The sequence below is a fragment of the Ovis canadensis genome, chromosome 2 (genome assembly GCF_042477335.2).
Source record: "Ovis canadensis isolate MfBH-ARS-UI-01 breed Bighorn chromosome 2, ARS-UI_OviCan_v2, whole genome shotgun sequence".
Taxonomy (NCBI): domain Eukaryota; kingdom Metazoa; phylum Chordata; class Mammalia; order Artiodactyla; family Bovidae; genus Ovis; species Ovis canadensis.
Window position 1 is genome coordinate 43,731,336 of NC_091246.1, and position 17,746 is coordinate 43,749,081.

The 17,746-nt window shown below is 38.8% G+C and overlaps 1 protein-coding gene across 1 annotated transcript in view; it reads right to left on the reverse strand.

Moving 5' to 3' along the window:
• Positions 1–1,117: 1,117 nt before the first annotated feature.
• The window catches only part of PIWIL2 (piwi like RNA-mediated gene silencing 2), a 64,793-nt gene continuing 48,164 nt past the window's right edge, over positions 1,118–17,746 (reverse strand). Inside the window, exons 20-22 of the mRNA XM_069574013.1 lie at positions 4,323–4,576; positions 3,786–3,893; positions 1,118–2,960 (exon numbers count right to left, since the gene is read on the reverse strand). Coding sequence (XP_069430114.1) covers positions 2,804–2,960; positions 3,786–3,893; positions 4,323–4,576 — 519 coding nt within the window. The 3' untranslated portion in view covers positions 1,118–2,803. The remainder of the gene's footprint in view (positions 2,961–3,785; positions 3,894–4,322; positions 4,577–17,746) is intronic.

Here is a 17,746-nt window from a genome sequence, read left to right on the forward strand (position 1 = left end):
GGTATCTCATTTTAATTTGTAATTCTCTAATGACATATGATGTTGGGCATATTTTCATATGCTTATTTGCCAACCGTATATCTTAGTTGGTGAAATCTCTCTTCAGGTCTTTTTGCCCAATTTTTAATCAGGTTGTTCTTACTGTTGAATTTTAAGAGTTCTTTGTATATTTTGGATAACAGTCCTTTATCAGATACACCTTTTTTTTTTTTCCCTTTGACACGCCTCACAGCATGTAGAACTTCCCTGACCAGGGCTTCAACTTGAGCTCCTACAGTGGAAGAGCAGTCTTAGCCACTGGGCTGCCAGGGAGCCCCTCAGATGTGTCTTTCGTAAATATTTTCTTCCAGTCTGTGGCTTTTTTTCTCATTCTCTTCAATTTCCTCATTTTTTTAAAAGAGAGAAAATAAGTCTAGACAGGGAAAGGTAAGACACTCAGAAAAAGCTAGGTTTAGAAAAAAAAAGAGAAAGTAGGGTCTTTCTCCAATTATCTCAAATCACTGAGAAATTTCAGGCACAAGTTATAACATTTTCAATATGAAGAGCTAGTCATTTATAAAATTACTTCCCTTTTCACACCACTCAATAAAATGCTGCTCAAGTAAAAGGGGGCTAAATTATATCCTTTTAAGGATGAGTTCAAGAAGCACTGAATCACTGAAGACGGAGTTTCTAAATAAACAGAAAAGGATGTAGTGGTGAAGCAAGCCGTCAGGGTTCCTTGGGAAGGTACTTAAAAAGGTTACAGACACATCATGAAGTACAAGTAAAGAAGGACAAGCATTAGGAAAAGGCGAGAGGGAAGGGCCACCCTTAGGAGTTGGCTTTCACTCAGGCTAACAGAAATTCTCTGATGGGAAGAGAGTTTTGAAAACAAGACAAAACACACACACACCCCTATACACAACACGTGCCCAGAAGACAGACTATTAGTATCTTCTTAAAGAAATCTTACTGCCAGATCTCAGTGAAATTACCTGAGTACCAATATTGCAGCTGCCCCTAGCATGCCCACTAACAAATTAATAATTCTAACAAGTGCTACAGGTTTACGAAGAAAAAGAACTATATCACTACCATATGTCAACATTATTACAAACACAACTACACATTTATACAAATTTCTTTTTATTTTCCACCCCATGACCCAGTCATTTCACATTAAGACTGAAAAAAAACAAGGAAAGAAAACTGGAGGAAAAAGTGAAGAAATGTGAATTAGGATACCTAACTTCAAAAGAGAAATTAAAAATGCTTCCAAAGAGAATTGGAGAACTGTTTGATCAAAACCAGTGATCCAATGTGCCTGATTCTGCAGTATTTAAACCCCAGGTCTCAGCCCTTCGCTGTCCCTCACTCCACGTGGAACCAGAAGCGCACATGAGACCACTGATCCCCAGGGCTGCTCAGCCTCTGCCTCATGCTGCAGCCAACACAATGCTAGGTTGGTTTTCTTCATCTAAGGAGTTCTAAGCTAAAGTTTCTCTTCTCACACACTGTCATATAAAATGAGGATTTCTGTGTCATCCCTCCTTGCCATCACACCAAAAAATAAATTAATAAATAAAATACATACACAAATAAATACAAATTCCAAAATGTTAAATAAAACTGGCTTTTAAAAATCTAGATAAAACAAGGTAAGACTGAATTAGCCCTGAAGGGACTGGAAGATTTTTAAATGGGAAAAATAAACACACATACACAAAAAACACTGAAACTCGCAGGCATAGTGACAACTTTCTAAACTGAAATGTCTGGACTTTGGAAGGAGTGTCATGTTTCCCAAAGCCAACTTCTGGAAATCTTAATGCAGACTCAGAGAAATTCCTAACAAAATGAGCTAATGGCCGGGAAGAGAGTATTGAGCAAGGGAAGTGAGTGGTTCAATTTGCAAACATATCAAGAGAAAAGGAAGTGATACACTGCAAGAAAGGGTCAAGAAAAGCTCATGGCCTGTCATGAACTTTCAAAGCTATTGAATTTCACATGTTCTGATTTTTAGTTTTAAAAAACTGAAACTTACTAAAGGTCAGTAACAAGGACAAGTACTAAAGGTATCTTGGTATGCGTGTGTGTGGTGGAGGTCGGGGGAGGAAGGTAGGAAGAAACCAATACTGCATACTATAAAGCAACTGAAATATACAGATAAAACTGTGTTTGTCCTCTCTGGAGGCAAGAAATAACTAAACACCCCTTCCAAAGCTAGTTCAAGTCATGTGTCATCAACTCAATCCCTAGAGATGATTAGGTCAGTAAGAGCCTGAAAAGTACCCACCAACTGGTTTCGTGACATGTCTTTCACATTTGCCAGGAATAGCCAAATCCTAAGAAACTTTGCCTTCTTACCTTTCCCAGTTGCCCAAATAAGTTAGCTCTCTACTTTAAGAACTTTGCAAAGACTTCATTCACTATTGGCTCTGGCACCAGAAATGGGAACTGCTTAGTAAGCAGAGTTTATAAGGGTAATTGCTGCTTCTTCAGGTTTCTACGGCTCTGTCGGCTTTGGAGACTCCTGAAAGGTCACCCATCTTCACCCACCCCATCTACATTGCAGCAGACTAGCCCCATTTGCTCTACAAAGGCAACAAGACAATTTCTAGCTGAAATTTATGATGGAACCTGATTCTCAGTGTTAACAGACTTAGAAAAGAAAATGAAAAGAAAGATATTCTACTGGGTTGGTGAAAGACCAAACACCAACACAAACCCCTTTCCGGTTGCTGTTGACCCTGCACAGATGAGCTCACAGCTGAGTTCAGAAGTCTGCCTGCTCTGACCAGCCCGTGTCCTGACTGTCCAGTCACAGGAAGAACAGGTTTTCGCACAGCTGGATGGCTGGTTCGTGGTGCAAGATCTGTCCTGACAGGAAGGCTAGCTTGTGGGCATACTTGCAAGGAGCTGGAACTCTAATGGTACCAGGCCAATTCCAGTACATGTGGCACAGTTTGAAAGTCAACCTGTAGGCCAAGAAGAAAACATGAGCCTTATCACTCTCCATCTTCAGTGCAAAGCATGATTATGTCCTTCTGGGTGCATAACACAGCATATTTACGAGCAAACTGGGGGACTGAGGAATATATGATGCAACTTTTTGGAATTATTATTTTTAAGTGAAATTATTTCCACTATTTTTAAGTCAAGAGGACATGGGGAAATTCCCAATTTAGATGCTCCAGTTTTTATAGCAAAATAAGGAAAACAACAAGAACATTTTTTTTTCTCTTGTCTCAAGAAAAGGCTGCAGAAAGAGAAGTACCCCAGCAAAGTATTTATTTACTCTGAGCTCAAGAGCAATGGGGCTCAAACTTGGCTGTGTGTCATAATCACTGGGAGCAGTTTTTAAAAATACAAATGCTTCAAAATGCTTCGAGGTGAAGCCTGGTTGTTAGTAATTTTTTGAAAGGTCTTCAGGTCATTTTAGCATACAACAATTACTCCTCAAAAAGATATATCATTATCAATTACTCCTCAAAAAGATATATCATTATCATCAAAGATATAAAGAAACTCAAGGGGTAAGTGGGCAGGCAGTATTTGTCTTTTCTGATTATATAAGAGAAAATGAGTCTTAGTAAATCCAACTCCAAAAGATAAATTCAACATGCTTTCAGAAAAAAATGCTTTCTGAGAGAATCAGAAAATTATTAAGCCAAAACCAGTGATTTGTTGAATTAAGCCAAATCCAATTTGCTGAATTCAGAGGTTTTTAAACTCCAGGTCTTAGACTTAGCTCAGTGGCCAGAATTATTCACAAGTTAGGAGTAAGTTACTGGTCAGCTCACCTCTGCATATGATCAGGGCTCAGGTTTGCAGTGTTGAGAACACAAACATAATGGGTTGGAATGCCACAACCCTGCCGCACATGATGGGCAAGAAGGTAGAAGTCCACCCTAGTAAGGAAAAAGTACAAACTAATGGTATAGTTATAGAACTAGAGATGCTCCTTCATTCAAGGCTCAGAGAGGTCAAATGACTGGATCAAGGACATCACAAGGACCAAACGAGGATGAGAATTCAGGTCTCCTGACTCAACAGGCTATTTAAAAGTGGTGGTAGAAACGACCACATCTGTGTGCAGAAGATTAAGCATGCATATTCACAGGAAAAGAATGCATGTTCAATATTTTATACTTAAGAGGTAAAAGCTTCACTGGTGGTTTGTGTGTTTTCTAAATAGCTTTTAAAATTTTATTTTTTACCAGGAAAATCTCTTGATTCCATTCCAACTCTCTCTAGGCTACCTCGCCATTCCAATACCCAGGGAACGGAGAACTTCCCCAACCTATTCTTGTTGAAATACGAGAGTTTCGCCCACTTACCACTCACAGCTTGTTATCGTATGATCTACCACAGTCCCAGGGGAGGGAGTCGCAAAGTTCTCAGTGGCAGCCAGGTACAGGTTGGTGCTGATTTTCTTCTGCACTACAAACACCACCATCTTGGGATGATAATTCTCAAAAGCTTCAAAACACTTCTGTAGCTGAGGAATTTCATAGCTGGCAACTGTCTTTAGTTGGCCATCAGACACTCCATCACGGTACACCACAATCTTATCTGGGAGGCAGTGGTTCACCTGAAACGACACCTTGCTGAGGTGAACCGCGTGGCCCTAGGGCTAATGATCCCCCGCAGAGGGTGGCTCACTCAGCGAACAACCTGGAGACATGGCAGTAGGTCCCTCTGACAGCTGGGCCTGAAGCCACCGTATTGGAAGGGCAAGGAAAGGCAGCTTCTAGTCATTTCTAGATTTCCTCAGGGTAGCAAAACAGGTCTGCCACAGCCAAGGTGTTATAAAATATGGAACCAAATAAGCAAGCTCTGAGTCATATACACAAGGCTTATACTGAAACGGTGTGAACAAAGTTAAAAAGAAGGAAAATTACAGGCTTGAATCAATCTTCCTTCTACTTGGATTTAACACTAAATTACTGTCTACGCAAAGAACAAGGTGAACTGTTGAAGAGATTCTGACATATAACTGCACATGCCACAGATCCACCAACCTGATATTTTTGTGTATCAGCCACATCCAAAGTTGCTAATACAAGGATCCTTTACTAAATAATTATTCTGTGTGTGTGTGTGTGCGCTTAATCGCTCAGTCATATCTGATTCTTTACAACCTTGGAATTATTGCCCTAGTTGAAGTGCTTTTTTATCTTGTTTTTCTCTGTCTAGTATCTATTCCACCCTTTTTTTTTTTTTGGTAAGAACATTTTAGTGTTCTTCTGCCTCCAATAGGATAGTCTGGTGGGATTTTAATTTAATTTTAATTGCCTCCCCCTAATCCAGGCCTTCTCAGCCTCAACACTATTGATGTGTGGGACCAGTGAATTCTGTTACTGGGGGCTGACACCAGAGCACATTCCACAGCATTCCTGGCCTCTACCCACTAGATGCCAGTAGCTCTCTCTCCCAGTTATAACCCAAAATGTCTCCAGGTTTCCCAATGGGAGGACAAAACTGTGCCCAGTTGAGAATCACTGCGCTAATGAAAAGACAGGAGATGATTCCAGCTATGCCAGCAGAATGCTTTTCCCTCACTCTGACTCTTGGGCAGAGAACCAGAAACACCTGGAGTTTGATGGTGCTTTTTCAGGTCCCTGCTTCTAGAACTCCAGTCCATTTCCCAGTTTGACGCTCAACCTTCTCACCAATTCCCTGAGGCTCTTCATGATCCTACCAACTAATCTCCGTTTTGCTAAAGTGAGCACATTTCTGTGACTTCCCAAAGAGTCTTGATACGCTGTGTTAAAGGCTGGGTAACACAGGCACTGAGATCTGAAAGAAACCCTGAGTTCACAGGTGAGGAAACAGAGAAGTATGACACTGGATCTGTGGTCAGCAGACCTGGGACTGAGTCTGCATGCGCTGCTCCTCAGCTATGCTGTTGAAGACTGTTCCCCACTTGAAAAATGATGATCACCTCACCTTCTTCTTCTTAGGGTTGGGAGATAAAGTGTGTGTATCATGAATACAAAAGTTGAAGACAGACTAGATCAAGGAAATACAGATATTCTGAAGCACAGAGAAGGAATCTAACAAGATCAATGGAGTATAAATCAGAATCAAATTCAACTGAAGTATTCACTGATATTACGTCTTTCTTTAAAATTTGCTAACCCTGGCAATCCACTCCAGTATTCTTGCTTGGAGAACCCCATGGACAGAAGAGCCTGGCAGGCTACAGTCCATAGGGTCTCACAGAGTAAGACAAGACCGAAGCAACTTAGCACGGCACGGCAACCAACCACTGAGGGTGAGTCACTATACTTGGTCCTACATAAGATTCCAGTAAGAGTGAAGGACATGATTCCTGTTACCAAGGAGCATGAAAATCTTATAATATAGTTAACAGTCAACAATGGTAACTTTTCTAGGTCATCTAGCCCAACCTCTTCATTTCATATGATCTAGGAGGGTCAAAATATGAGACAAGTCACAATACTGAAACATTAATAGTAAATATACATTATCAAATCACTTCAGTACTATGGTAAATACATGAAACAATAAATTCAAGGATATCTTGAAAGGAGGACTGTGCTTGTTGGCCTGGTGTCTCTAGCACTAAATACAATGGTGAGGGTCAAGGAGATAATAAGTATCTGCTGAAACTTTGAGATGTTCTTTTATGTGTGATTGCATTCATTCACTGAACAAACATTTAATGCCCACTAGATATGAGCCACTGTGCTAGTCTCATAAAAATTATCTTGAAAGGATGTGCAAATATTAGTCGCTCAGTCATGTCCGACTTCTTGTGACGCCATGGACCGTAGCTGGCCAGGCATCCATGGAATTCTCCAGGCAAGAATACTGGAGTGGGTAGCCATTCCCTTCTCCAACGGACCTTCCAGACCCAGTGATCAAATCCCCGTCTCTTGCCACTGCAAGCAGATTATTTACCATCTGAGCCACGAGGGAAACCCAAAAATTATCTTGATACCTTCCAAATATTAGTGGAATTTAAAACTGGGGAGACACACACATAAAAGTAAATGCTCTCAAGACATTATAAATAATATAACAAAGGTATAAATAAAATGCTATGAGAACAGAGAAGTGTAAGACATTTGTTCCCTGGAGGAATATGTGAACCTCAGTGAAATAATCAGCAGACACTTCAGTCAGCAAAGAAGGGTAAAAGGATTCCAGGTAGAGCTGAGCAAAGTTCTACACTGTGACTAGATAAGGGGCAAGTAAACAACTGGAGACTGACCTATATGATGATGTAAGTAACCCAAGTGTCCATCAACACAAGAATGGGTAAGCAAAATGTGGCATAGACATCCAACAGAATATTATTCAGCTCTTAAAAGGGAGGAAATTCTGCAATGTACTACAACATGGCTGAACTCTGAAGACATTATGCTAAGTGAAACAAACCAGTTGCAAAAAGACAAATGAGTATCATTCCATGGATGTGAGATAATCAAGAGTCATCAAAATCAGAGACAGAATGTACAATGGTGGTGGCCAGGGGTGAGGGGGTGGAGAGCATGGGAAACAATTGTTTAATGAAGAGAGTTTCAGTTTTACAACATAAAAAGAGCTACGGAAATGGATGATGAAGACGACTGCACAACATTATCAATTTCCTACCATTAAAAAGTTATACTTAAAAAGGATAGAATGTTAAGTTTTATATGTATTTTACTTAATTAAAAAACAGTGGGGGCTTCCCTGGTGGCTCAGTGGTAAAGAATCCTCCTGCCAATGCAGGAGACATGGGTTTCATCCGTGGTCTGGGACAATCCCACATGCAGCAGAGCAACTAAGCCTATGCACCATAATGATTGAAGCCTGGGTGCTTATAGCCCATGCTCTGCAACAAGAGAAGTCACTTCAGTGAGAAGCCTGTTCACTACAACTAGAGAAAAAAAAGTCCACGTGGCAACAAAGACCCAGTACAGACATTAAAAAAAACAAAATGGGGGAAAAAAAGGAGGAAGAAGAGGCCAGCAAGATATTGGCAACAGTAGGTTCAGTAAGGGTAGGCTAAATTCTGGAAGAGTTCCCAAATAATCACTGGCTCAAGAGAACTCCACCCTAAGATCCTCCAATTCTGCTAAGACAAGGGAAGTGAAGGTAGAACTGAGAAGCAGAAAGAACCTATACACTCACACATCGTAAAGCTGGCTGCCTGCAACTTTTGATTCCAAAGGTAACACCGTGGCCCTTCTGTCTTCAGAGTCAGACACCAGTCAGACCAGGCTGGTAGTCACAGCCACAGCCAGAGTCACATCAGAAGCAACAGGGGCTGCATCAACTACAGCTGAGTTTAATTTTCTCCAACCTCAGGCCAAATAACAGATAAACTCAACATCAGGTGATTACTAATCATGAGCGCTAAAAGCTAAGGCAAGTGTCAAGAACAGCTTGGCTTTGATTTTCACACGTGAATGGAAAGCGACCCTGGTACTCAGACTCACATGTCAGGCTTTAGTGGCCCATGAGACATCCCAGTACTAGAGGAGCCTCGCAGGCAGTGGGAGATGTGGTCCCGGAGCTCTGACGAATGCTATGGGCCACAGCAGTGGTTCCCTGTGCTCTGGGCTCCAATCCTTTCCCATCCAGGAGTCCCTTAGTCATTTTAGGGAGTCCACAAAGTCAAAACTGTTCTCACAATACCACTACATTACTTGGCATTTTCACTCCAATTCTCTCACAAATATTCACCAGAATTTTCCACAAAGTAAATGATGTGTGACACCACAATAAATTAAATGCAGGATATTCCCTTGCCTTTTACTAACCCAAACATAACAGCCATTCACTGAAATGAAAAACAAACATTACCAAACATTTTTAAAGTAGTTTTTGACTACTCTTGAGTATCTCATATATGTGCAATCATAGGGTATTTATCTTTTTGTGATTATGATCTTTAAAATGTGATTTTTTTCACATGTATTGAGCTTATTAGTATTTGAAAGTAAAATTTAAAAATATAAAATGCTCTCAGTTTTAAAATCTAATATGATAATCACTGATAGATATACACTTATACAAACAAAAAACTCAGTAATATTTAAGGTTTCCTTAGACCAGAAAATCTGAGAACTGCTGGACTAGAAAAATAAATCTAAATACAGACTTTTAAATAAAACCATAGATGAAATGAAGCTTGCCAGCAAGGCCTCACTCATAGACCAGGAATTCTGGGATATCCTACAGCTGAGGATAATTGGAAAAGCTGGACAAAATATAAAAACATCTATGTGAAGGCACATCAGAGGAAGGGTGGGGCCCCAGGGAAATAAGCCAACCTTTCGAACCTGTTTTTCCCTCAGCAGCATGTGTTAATTTGTTGATTCCACACATGTACGTAAGCTAGATGGATGTTTGGGAGTAGTGTTTTTTCTAATTCACAGCTTTAGTGAGATATAATGTGCGACACCGTAAAAGACACTCTTTTAAGGTACAAGAATCAAAAGTTTTAAATTTATAGAATCTTGCAACCATCATCAATTTTAGAATATATTCATCACCCCAAAAAGGTAATCTCATACCCACTAGCAGTTATTTTCCATGACCCCTCAACCCCAACTCCTGGAACACACTAACCTACTTTTTGTTTCTTTGGATTAGACTGTCCTGGACAAACATAATCAATAGGTGGTCTCTGTGACTGAATAGTTTCACTGAACATAATATCTTCATAGTTCACCCACATTGTACCATGTATCAATACTTCATTCCTTTATGCTGCCAAATAGTATTCCATCACATTGCCCATTCATCAATCATATGGAGTATTTTCACTTTTGGCTATTATGAATAATACTGCTATGATCATCATATACATGTTTTTGTGTGGACATATGCTTTCAATTCTTTTGGTTTACATCCAGGAGTAGAACTGCTGGGTCTCCTGTAACTATGCTTAACATTCTGAAGAAATGCCAAACTGTTTTTCAAAGTAGCTTGACTGTTTGGCAATCCCACCAGCAATGCATGAGGGTTCCTATTTCTCCACATATTCAACAACACTCTTTTATTTTAGCCATCTTAGTGTGTGTGTGGGCTCCCCAGTGGCTTAGATGGTAAAGAATCTACCTGCAATGTGGGTGACCTGGGCTTGATCCCTGGGTTGGGCAGATCCCCTGGAGAAGGGAATGGCAACCCACTCCAGTATTCTGGCCTGGAGAATTCCATGGACAGAGGAATCTGGCAGGCTACAGTTCATGGGGTCACAAAGAGTCAAGACACAACTGAGCAACTTTAACTTTCACTTTAGTATCTGTGTGGTAGCATCCCATGGTATGTGCATGTTTTGAGAGACTTTGTTTTTCAGACCAGTATTAAGTTTACAAAGAAACAAGAGGCCGTAGTTCAGAGTTCCCATATACACCTTACCCACCAATCACACACAGTTTCCCCTATTGTTACCATATTACATTAAGATAGGACATTTGTTACAGCTGATGAATACTGATACATTATTATCAACTAAAGTCAACAGGTGGCCCAGTGGTAAAGAATTTGCCTGCCAATGGAGGAGATGAAGAGACCTGGGTTCAATCCCTGGGTTGGGAAGATTCCTGGAGTAGGAAATGGCAATCCAGCCCAGTATTTTCACCTGGAAAATCACATGAACAGAGGAGCCTGGCAGGCTACAGTTCATGGGGCTACAAAGAGTTAAGACATGACTGAGTGAGTGAGCACAGCACACAGTTTATATTAGAATTTACTCTCGTACATTCTATAGGCTTTGAAAAATACATGCCATTTGTCTACATCTGTCACATGTCATTTGTAGTATCATATACAATATTTTTACAGTCCTAAAAATCCCCTGTGCTCCCTATTTATCCTATCTTCACCCTCCCAAACCTCTGGCAATCACTGTCTATTTACTGTGTCCATAGTTTCGTGTCTTTTCCAGACTGTCCTATAGTTGGAATCATACAGTATGCAGCCTTTTTAGATATGCTTCTTTCACTTACTATTACACATTTAAGATTCCTCCAGATCTTCCCATGATTCAATAGTTCATTTCTGTTTACTGCTGAATATTTAACTGTCTCGTGTATTTAACTGTCATTTAACTGTGTATTTAAATTCAAATATTTATTTGAATATTCAATGTCTGTGTATTTAAATTCAAATATTTGTTTAAATAATTAAATTCAAATATTTATTTGAATATTTAATATGTCGTGTATTTAACTGTCACCTACTGAAGGATATCTTGGTTGCTTCCAAGTTTTAACAATTATAAATAAAGCTGCTATAAAAATTGTGTATTTTTTTTGTGTGTGTGTAAACATATGCTTTCAACTCATCTGGGTAAGTACTAAGGGGTAAGACTGCTGGATGGTATGGTAAGAGAATGTTTAGTTTGTAAGAAACTGCTGAATTGTCTTCCAAAATGGCTGGACCATTCCACACTTCCTCAGGCAATGTTGAGAGATTGCTCTACATCCTCACCAGCATTTGGTGGTGTCAGTTTTTGGATTTTGGCTATTCTGAAAGATGTGCAGTGGTATCTTGTTTAAATTTGCCATTCCCTAATATTATTGAGTACCTGCATATACTTATTTGCCATCTGTATATGTTCTTTGATGAGAAGTCTGTTCAAGTCTTCTGCCCATCTTTTTACTTCTGAGTTTTTAATAATTCTGTTTTTTAAGTAACAGGACTTTATCAGATATGTGTTCTGCAAGTATTTCCTCTGAATATGTAGCTTTTTTCCATTCTCTTAGTGTCTTTCACAGACGTTTTAAAAAATTTTAATTAAGTTCTGTTCATCAGTTCTTTCTTTCATGGACAGTGAAATGTCCACGGGGTAATAGGTAGTGCTTTGGTATCAAAAGGTCATCACCAAACCCAAGGTGACCAAGAATTTCTATACCTTTTATACCTTTTACAGTTTAGTATTTTAACACTAAATTTGTGACATTTTGAGTTACTTTTGTGAAAGGTATATGGTCTGGATATAGTTTGTGGGTTTTTTTGTCACTGTTTTTTTTTTTTTTTTTGCATGTGGATGGGCAGCTATTCCAGTACCATTTATTGAAAAGAGTCTCCTTTTCCCACTGAAGTGCCCCTGTTCTTTTATCAAAGGTCACTGGAATGTATTTGTACCAGTCTATTTCTGGGCTGTTACCTTGTCATCTTTTGTCAGCACCACACCATCTATACTACTGTAGATTTACAGTAGCCTAAGTCCCCTGATTTTGTTTTTCTTCAATACTGTGTTGGCTACCCTGTGTCTTTTGCCTTTCCATTTAAACTTTGCTGGGATTCTGTTTAGTGCTACACTGAATCTATGGATCAAATTGGGAAGAACTGACATCTTGACAATATTGAGTCTTTCTTCAATGAACATGGGATAGCTCTCCCTTTTTTTAGATTCTTTGATATTTCTCATGAGAGTTTTAAGAGTTTTCTTCATGTAGATCTTACACAAACTTTGTTAGATTTATATCTGTATATTTCTCTTTTTTTTGGTGCTAATACAAATTGTATAGCTTTCAATTTCAAATTCCAATTGTTCATTGCTGGTATATAGAAAAGGAATTGATTTCGTGGTTTTTTTTAGCAATTTAATTTTGTATATTTACTTTGTATCCTGCAACGTTATAATTCCAGCACAGTTCTCTTTTGTTGTTGACTTCTTGAGATGTCTATGTAGACATGCCATCTGTAAAGTTTTCAACTGTATAAGTTTTACTCCTTTTTGTCTTTTTGCATTAGCTAGGACTCCCAGCATGATGCTGAATAGGAATGGTGAGAGAAGAAACACTTTGTTCTTGATCTTAGGGGGAAGTATGTAGTTTCTCAGTATTAGGTACAAGGTTAGCTGCAGGATTTTTGTAGGTGTTCTTTATCAAGTTTATGAAGTTCCTCCTATAGTGCTAGTCTGTTGGGAGGCTTTTTTATTTTTTTAATCATGAACAGGAGCTGATTTTTGTCAAATGCTTTTTCTGTATCTATTTGTGTGACAGGATTTTTCTTCTTGAGCCTACTGATGGACTGTATACAAATTTTCAAATGCTGAATCAACCTTGTATAATTGGACTATAACCCACTAGGTTGTTGTACTCTTTTCAAGGGTTGCTTTAACAACCACAAACTGAGTTGCTTGGAACAACAGAAATGTACTCTCTCATATTTCTAGAGGGCAGAAGTCCAGAACTGAAGTTATCAGCAGTGCAACATGCGTCCTCCAAAAGCCCTAGGAAAGAATACTTCCTTGACCTACTTTAGCTTCTGGTGGTTTCTGACAATCCTTAGTGCTTCTTGGATTGTATATACATCACTCTAATCTCATTTCTACCTTTGCAGTGCCTTCTTCTGTGTATGTGTCTCTGCTTGTTTATATGGCCTTCTATAACTCTGTGACCAAACTTTCCTCTTTCTGTAGGAATACAATAGTGGCTTAGGGAAAGAGTTGATTACAGCATGTTAATCTTGTATCTTTCACCCTGCTGAACTTTTATTAGCTACAATAGTGTGTATACATGTATTCTTTATGATTTTTTTGTATGTAAGATAATGTCAAATAGATACAGAGAGTTAACTTGGGACTTCCCTGGTGGCCCAGTGCTAAGACTCCATGCTCCCAATGCAGGGGGCCCAGATTCGATCCTTGGTCAGGGAACCAGATCCCACATACCATAACTAAGAGTTTGCAAGCCACAACTAAAGATCCCACCTGCAACTAAGACCTGGTACAAACAAACAAACAAACAAACAAAATATTTTAAAAGGCATACTTTAACTTCATTTCCAGTCTAGAAATCTTCTGCAATTTTCTTATGATATTTTTGTCTAGCTTTCAGTTCAGTTCAGTCGCTCAGTTGTGTCTGACTCTTTGTGACCCCACAGACTGCAGCATGCCAGGCTTCCGTGTCCATTACCAACTCCTGGAGCTTGCTCAAAAACTCATGTCCATTGAGTCGGTGATGCCATCCAACCATCTCATCCTCTGTCGTCCCTTTCTCCTCCCGCCTTCAATTTTTCCCAGCATCAGGGTCTTTTCCAGTGAGTCAGTTCTTCACATCAGGTTGCCAAAGAATTGGAGTTTCAGCTTCAGCATCAGTCCTTCCAATGAATATTCAGGACTGATTTCCTTTAGGATTGACTGGTTGGATCTCCTTGCAGTCCAAGGGACTCTCAAGAGTCTTCTCCAACAGAACAGTTCAAAAGCATCAATTCTTCAGCACTCAACCTTCTTTATAGTCCCAACTCTCACATCCATACATGACTACTAGAAAAACCATAGCATTGACTAAATGGATTTTTGTTGGCAAGGTAACATCTCTGCTAATATGCTGTCTAGGTTTGTCATAGCTTTTCTTCCAAGGAGCAAGCATCTTTTAATCTCATGGCTGCAGTCACCATGTGCAGTGATTTGGGAGCCCAAGAAAATAAACATTGTTTCCATTGTTTCCCCAGGTATTTGCCATGAAGTGATGGGACTGGATGCCATGATCTTAGTTTTTTGAATGTTGAGTTTTAAGCCAGCTTTTTCACTCTCCTCTTTCACTTTCATCAAGAGGCTCTTTAGTTCCTCTTTGCTTTCTGCCATAAGGGTGGTATTATCTGCATATCTGAGGTTATTCTCCCTGCAATCTTGATTCCAGCTTGTGCTTCATCCAGCCCAGCATTTTGCATGATGTCCTCTGCATGTAAGTTAAATAAGCAGGGTGACAATATACAGCCTTGACATACTCCTTTCCCAATTTGGAACCAGTTTAGCTTTAGTATCAGGGTAATACTGGCCTTATGGTACAAACTGGAAAATGTTCCCTCCTTTCCTATTTTCTGGAAGAGTTCGTGAAAGAATATTCTTTCAATGTTTGGTATAACTAAAAAGTTTTGATGGTTTGTGCATTTTTTGGAGTTTGTCCATCTCACTTAGGTAATCTAATTTCTGGGCATATAGTTGTTCATTTCCTAAAATCCTTTTTATTTCTGCAAAGTCAGTCTTTCATTCCTGATCTTAGTATCTGATTCTTCTCTTTTTCATGGGTGCTAGCTAAAGGCTTATCAATTTTGTTGATCTTTTCAAATAATCAATTTTTGGTCACACTGATTTTCTCTGTTGTTTCTTAGTGTTCCAGTTCACTTATCTATGCTATAACCTCTATCAATTTTTCCCTTCTTGCTTTGAGCTTAGTTTGCTCTTCTTTTTCTAGTTTTTAAGATGGAACTTGGGTTGTTTGCAGATTTTTGTTATTTAATATAGGTGGCTCAGATGGTAAAGCATCTACCTACAGTGCAGGAGATGTTCGATCCCTGGGTTGGGAAGACCCCCTGGAGAAGGAAATGGCAACCCACTCCAGTACTCTTGCCTGGAAAATCCCATGGATGGAGAATCCTGGTAGGCTACAGTCCATGGGGCAGCATAGAGTCGGACACAACTGAAAGACTTCCCTCACTCACTCACTCATTTACAGCTATAAATTTTCTTCTAAGTACTGCTTTACATACATCCACAAGTTTTGATATGTTTTATTTTCATTTATCTCAAATTGTTTCCTAATTACCCCTTTGATTTCTTCTTTGACCTCTTGGTTACTTAAGAGTATTGTTTAATTTCCATATAGTTGTGACTTTCCCAAATATCCCTTGTATTAACTTCTAATTTCATGCTATTGTGGTTTCAGACCATATTTTGCAGAGTTTTAGTCTTTTTAAATGTACTGAGTCTTGTTTTACATACATTCTATCATGGAGGATGTGTCACGTACATTTGAGAAGAATGGGAGTTCTGTTGTTGGGTGCTCTGTAGATGTCTGTTGAGTTAGATCACAGAATTGTTCAAATACTCTATTTCCTTGTTGATCGTATTTCTACTTGTTCTATCCATTACTGAAAATGGAGTTTTGAAATCTCCATCTATTACTGAATTGTCTATTTCTCCTTTCATTTATATTTGTTTTTGTTTCATATATTTTTGGATCTATATTGCTAGTTTCACATAAGTTTATGCTTTATGATCTTCTCATGGACAGACCCTTTTGCTATTACAAATGTCTTTTCTTGTCTCCAGTCACAACTGCTGTCTTAAAGTCTATTTGGCCTATTAGTATTGCTACTCCAGCTCTCTTTTGGTTATTATTTGCATGGTTTATTTTCTTCTTTTACTTTCAACATACTGTGTCTTTGAAACTAGAATATGTCTCGTGTAGAAAGTACATCTTCATATTTTCACTTAATCTAAGTTACTAATTTATACCTTAGATTTAGTCTATTTACATTTAGTGCAATTACTGACAGTAAAATTTACATCTGCCGTTTTACTATTTGTTTTCCACATGCCTTATATCTTTTGTGTCCCTCTATTTTTCCTTTACTGCCTTAATTTGTATTAAACAGGCATTTTCTAGTTACCATTTTAACTCCCTCATCATTCTTTTTCTTATATTTTTGAGTTATTTTCTTAGTGTTTCACCTGGGGATTACAATTAACATATTATAACAATCTCATTTGGTCAATTAATACAAAATTAACTTTAGTATTGTTCAAAAACTTTGCTTCTATATGGCTCTATTCCCTCCGCTCCCCTTTGTAACTTTGTCATACAAATTATATATTTATATACTGTATACACATCCAATTAGATTTATAATTATTGCTTTTTGCCTTTGTCTCTTAAAACACAAACTAGAAGAAAAGTTACAAACAAATATATATTTTTGCTCTGTTTTATCTATATAGTTACCTTTTCCGGGGCTGTTTATTTCTTCATGTGGATACAAGTTACTGTCTATGTCATTTCATTTCTACATGAAGGACTCCCTTAAGTATTTCTTGTAGGACAGGTTTGCTAGTGACAACCCCCCCCAGCTTTTATCTCAGAATGTCTTACTTTCTCCTTTTAAAAAAAATGAGATATAAACCACAAAAAATCACCATTTCAAAGAGTATAATTCAGAGATTTTAGTATATTCACTAAATTACGTACCTATCAACACTACCTATTTCAATAATATTTCCATCACCCTGAAAATAACCTTGTACCCATCAGCAGTTATTCCCTATTCCTGCCAGCATGCTCATTCTCTGGAAACCAGCATTTTGTCTCTACAAATATGCCTATTCCAGATACTTCAGATATGCATGCTAAGCCACTTCAGTAGTGTCTGACTATGTGGTAGCCCACCAGGCTCCTGTGGCAATGGGACTCTCCAGGTAAGAATACAGGAGTGGATTGCCATGCCCTCCCCCAGGAGATCTTCCCAACCCAGAGATGGATCTTTCATCTCTTATGTCTCCTGCATTGGCAGGCAGGTTCTTTACCACTAGTGCCACCTGGGAAGCCCATTCATAGAAACGGAATAATATAAATACATGACTTTTTATGTCTAGCTTCTTTCACTGAACACAATGTCAAGGTTTCGCCTTCATTTCTGAACAGGAGCTTTTCTGGATATACAATTCCTATTCAACCTTCTTTTTCTTCCAGCATTTGCAATATGTCATCTGACTGCCTTCAGGCCTCCATGATTGCTGATGAGAAGTCAGCTCTTAATCGAACTGAAGATGCCTTGAACATAACGAGTGGCTTTCACTTGGTGCTTTCAAGATGCCCTCTTTGTCTTTTAGCAGTTTTACTAGGTTGTGTCTCAGTGTGGGTATCTTTGAGTTTTTCCTATTTACTGTTCATTGGGCCTCTTGGATGAAAAGGGCTATTATTTCCTCCAGTGTTCTTTCTTCCCTATCCTTTCTCATTACTCCCCTTCTGGGAATCATATTATGTTCATATTGCTATGGCTGATGTTG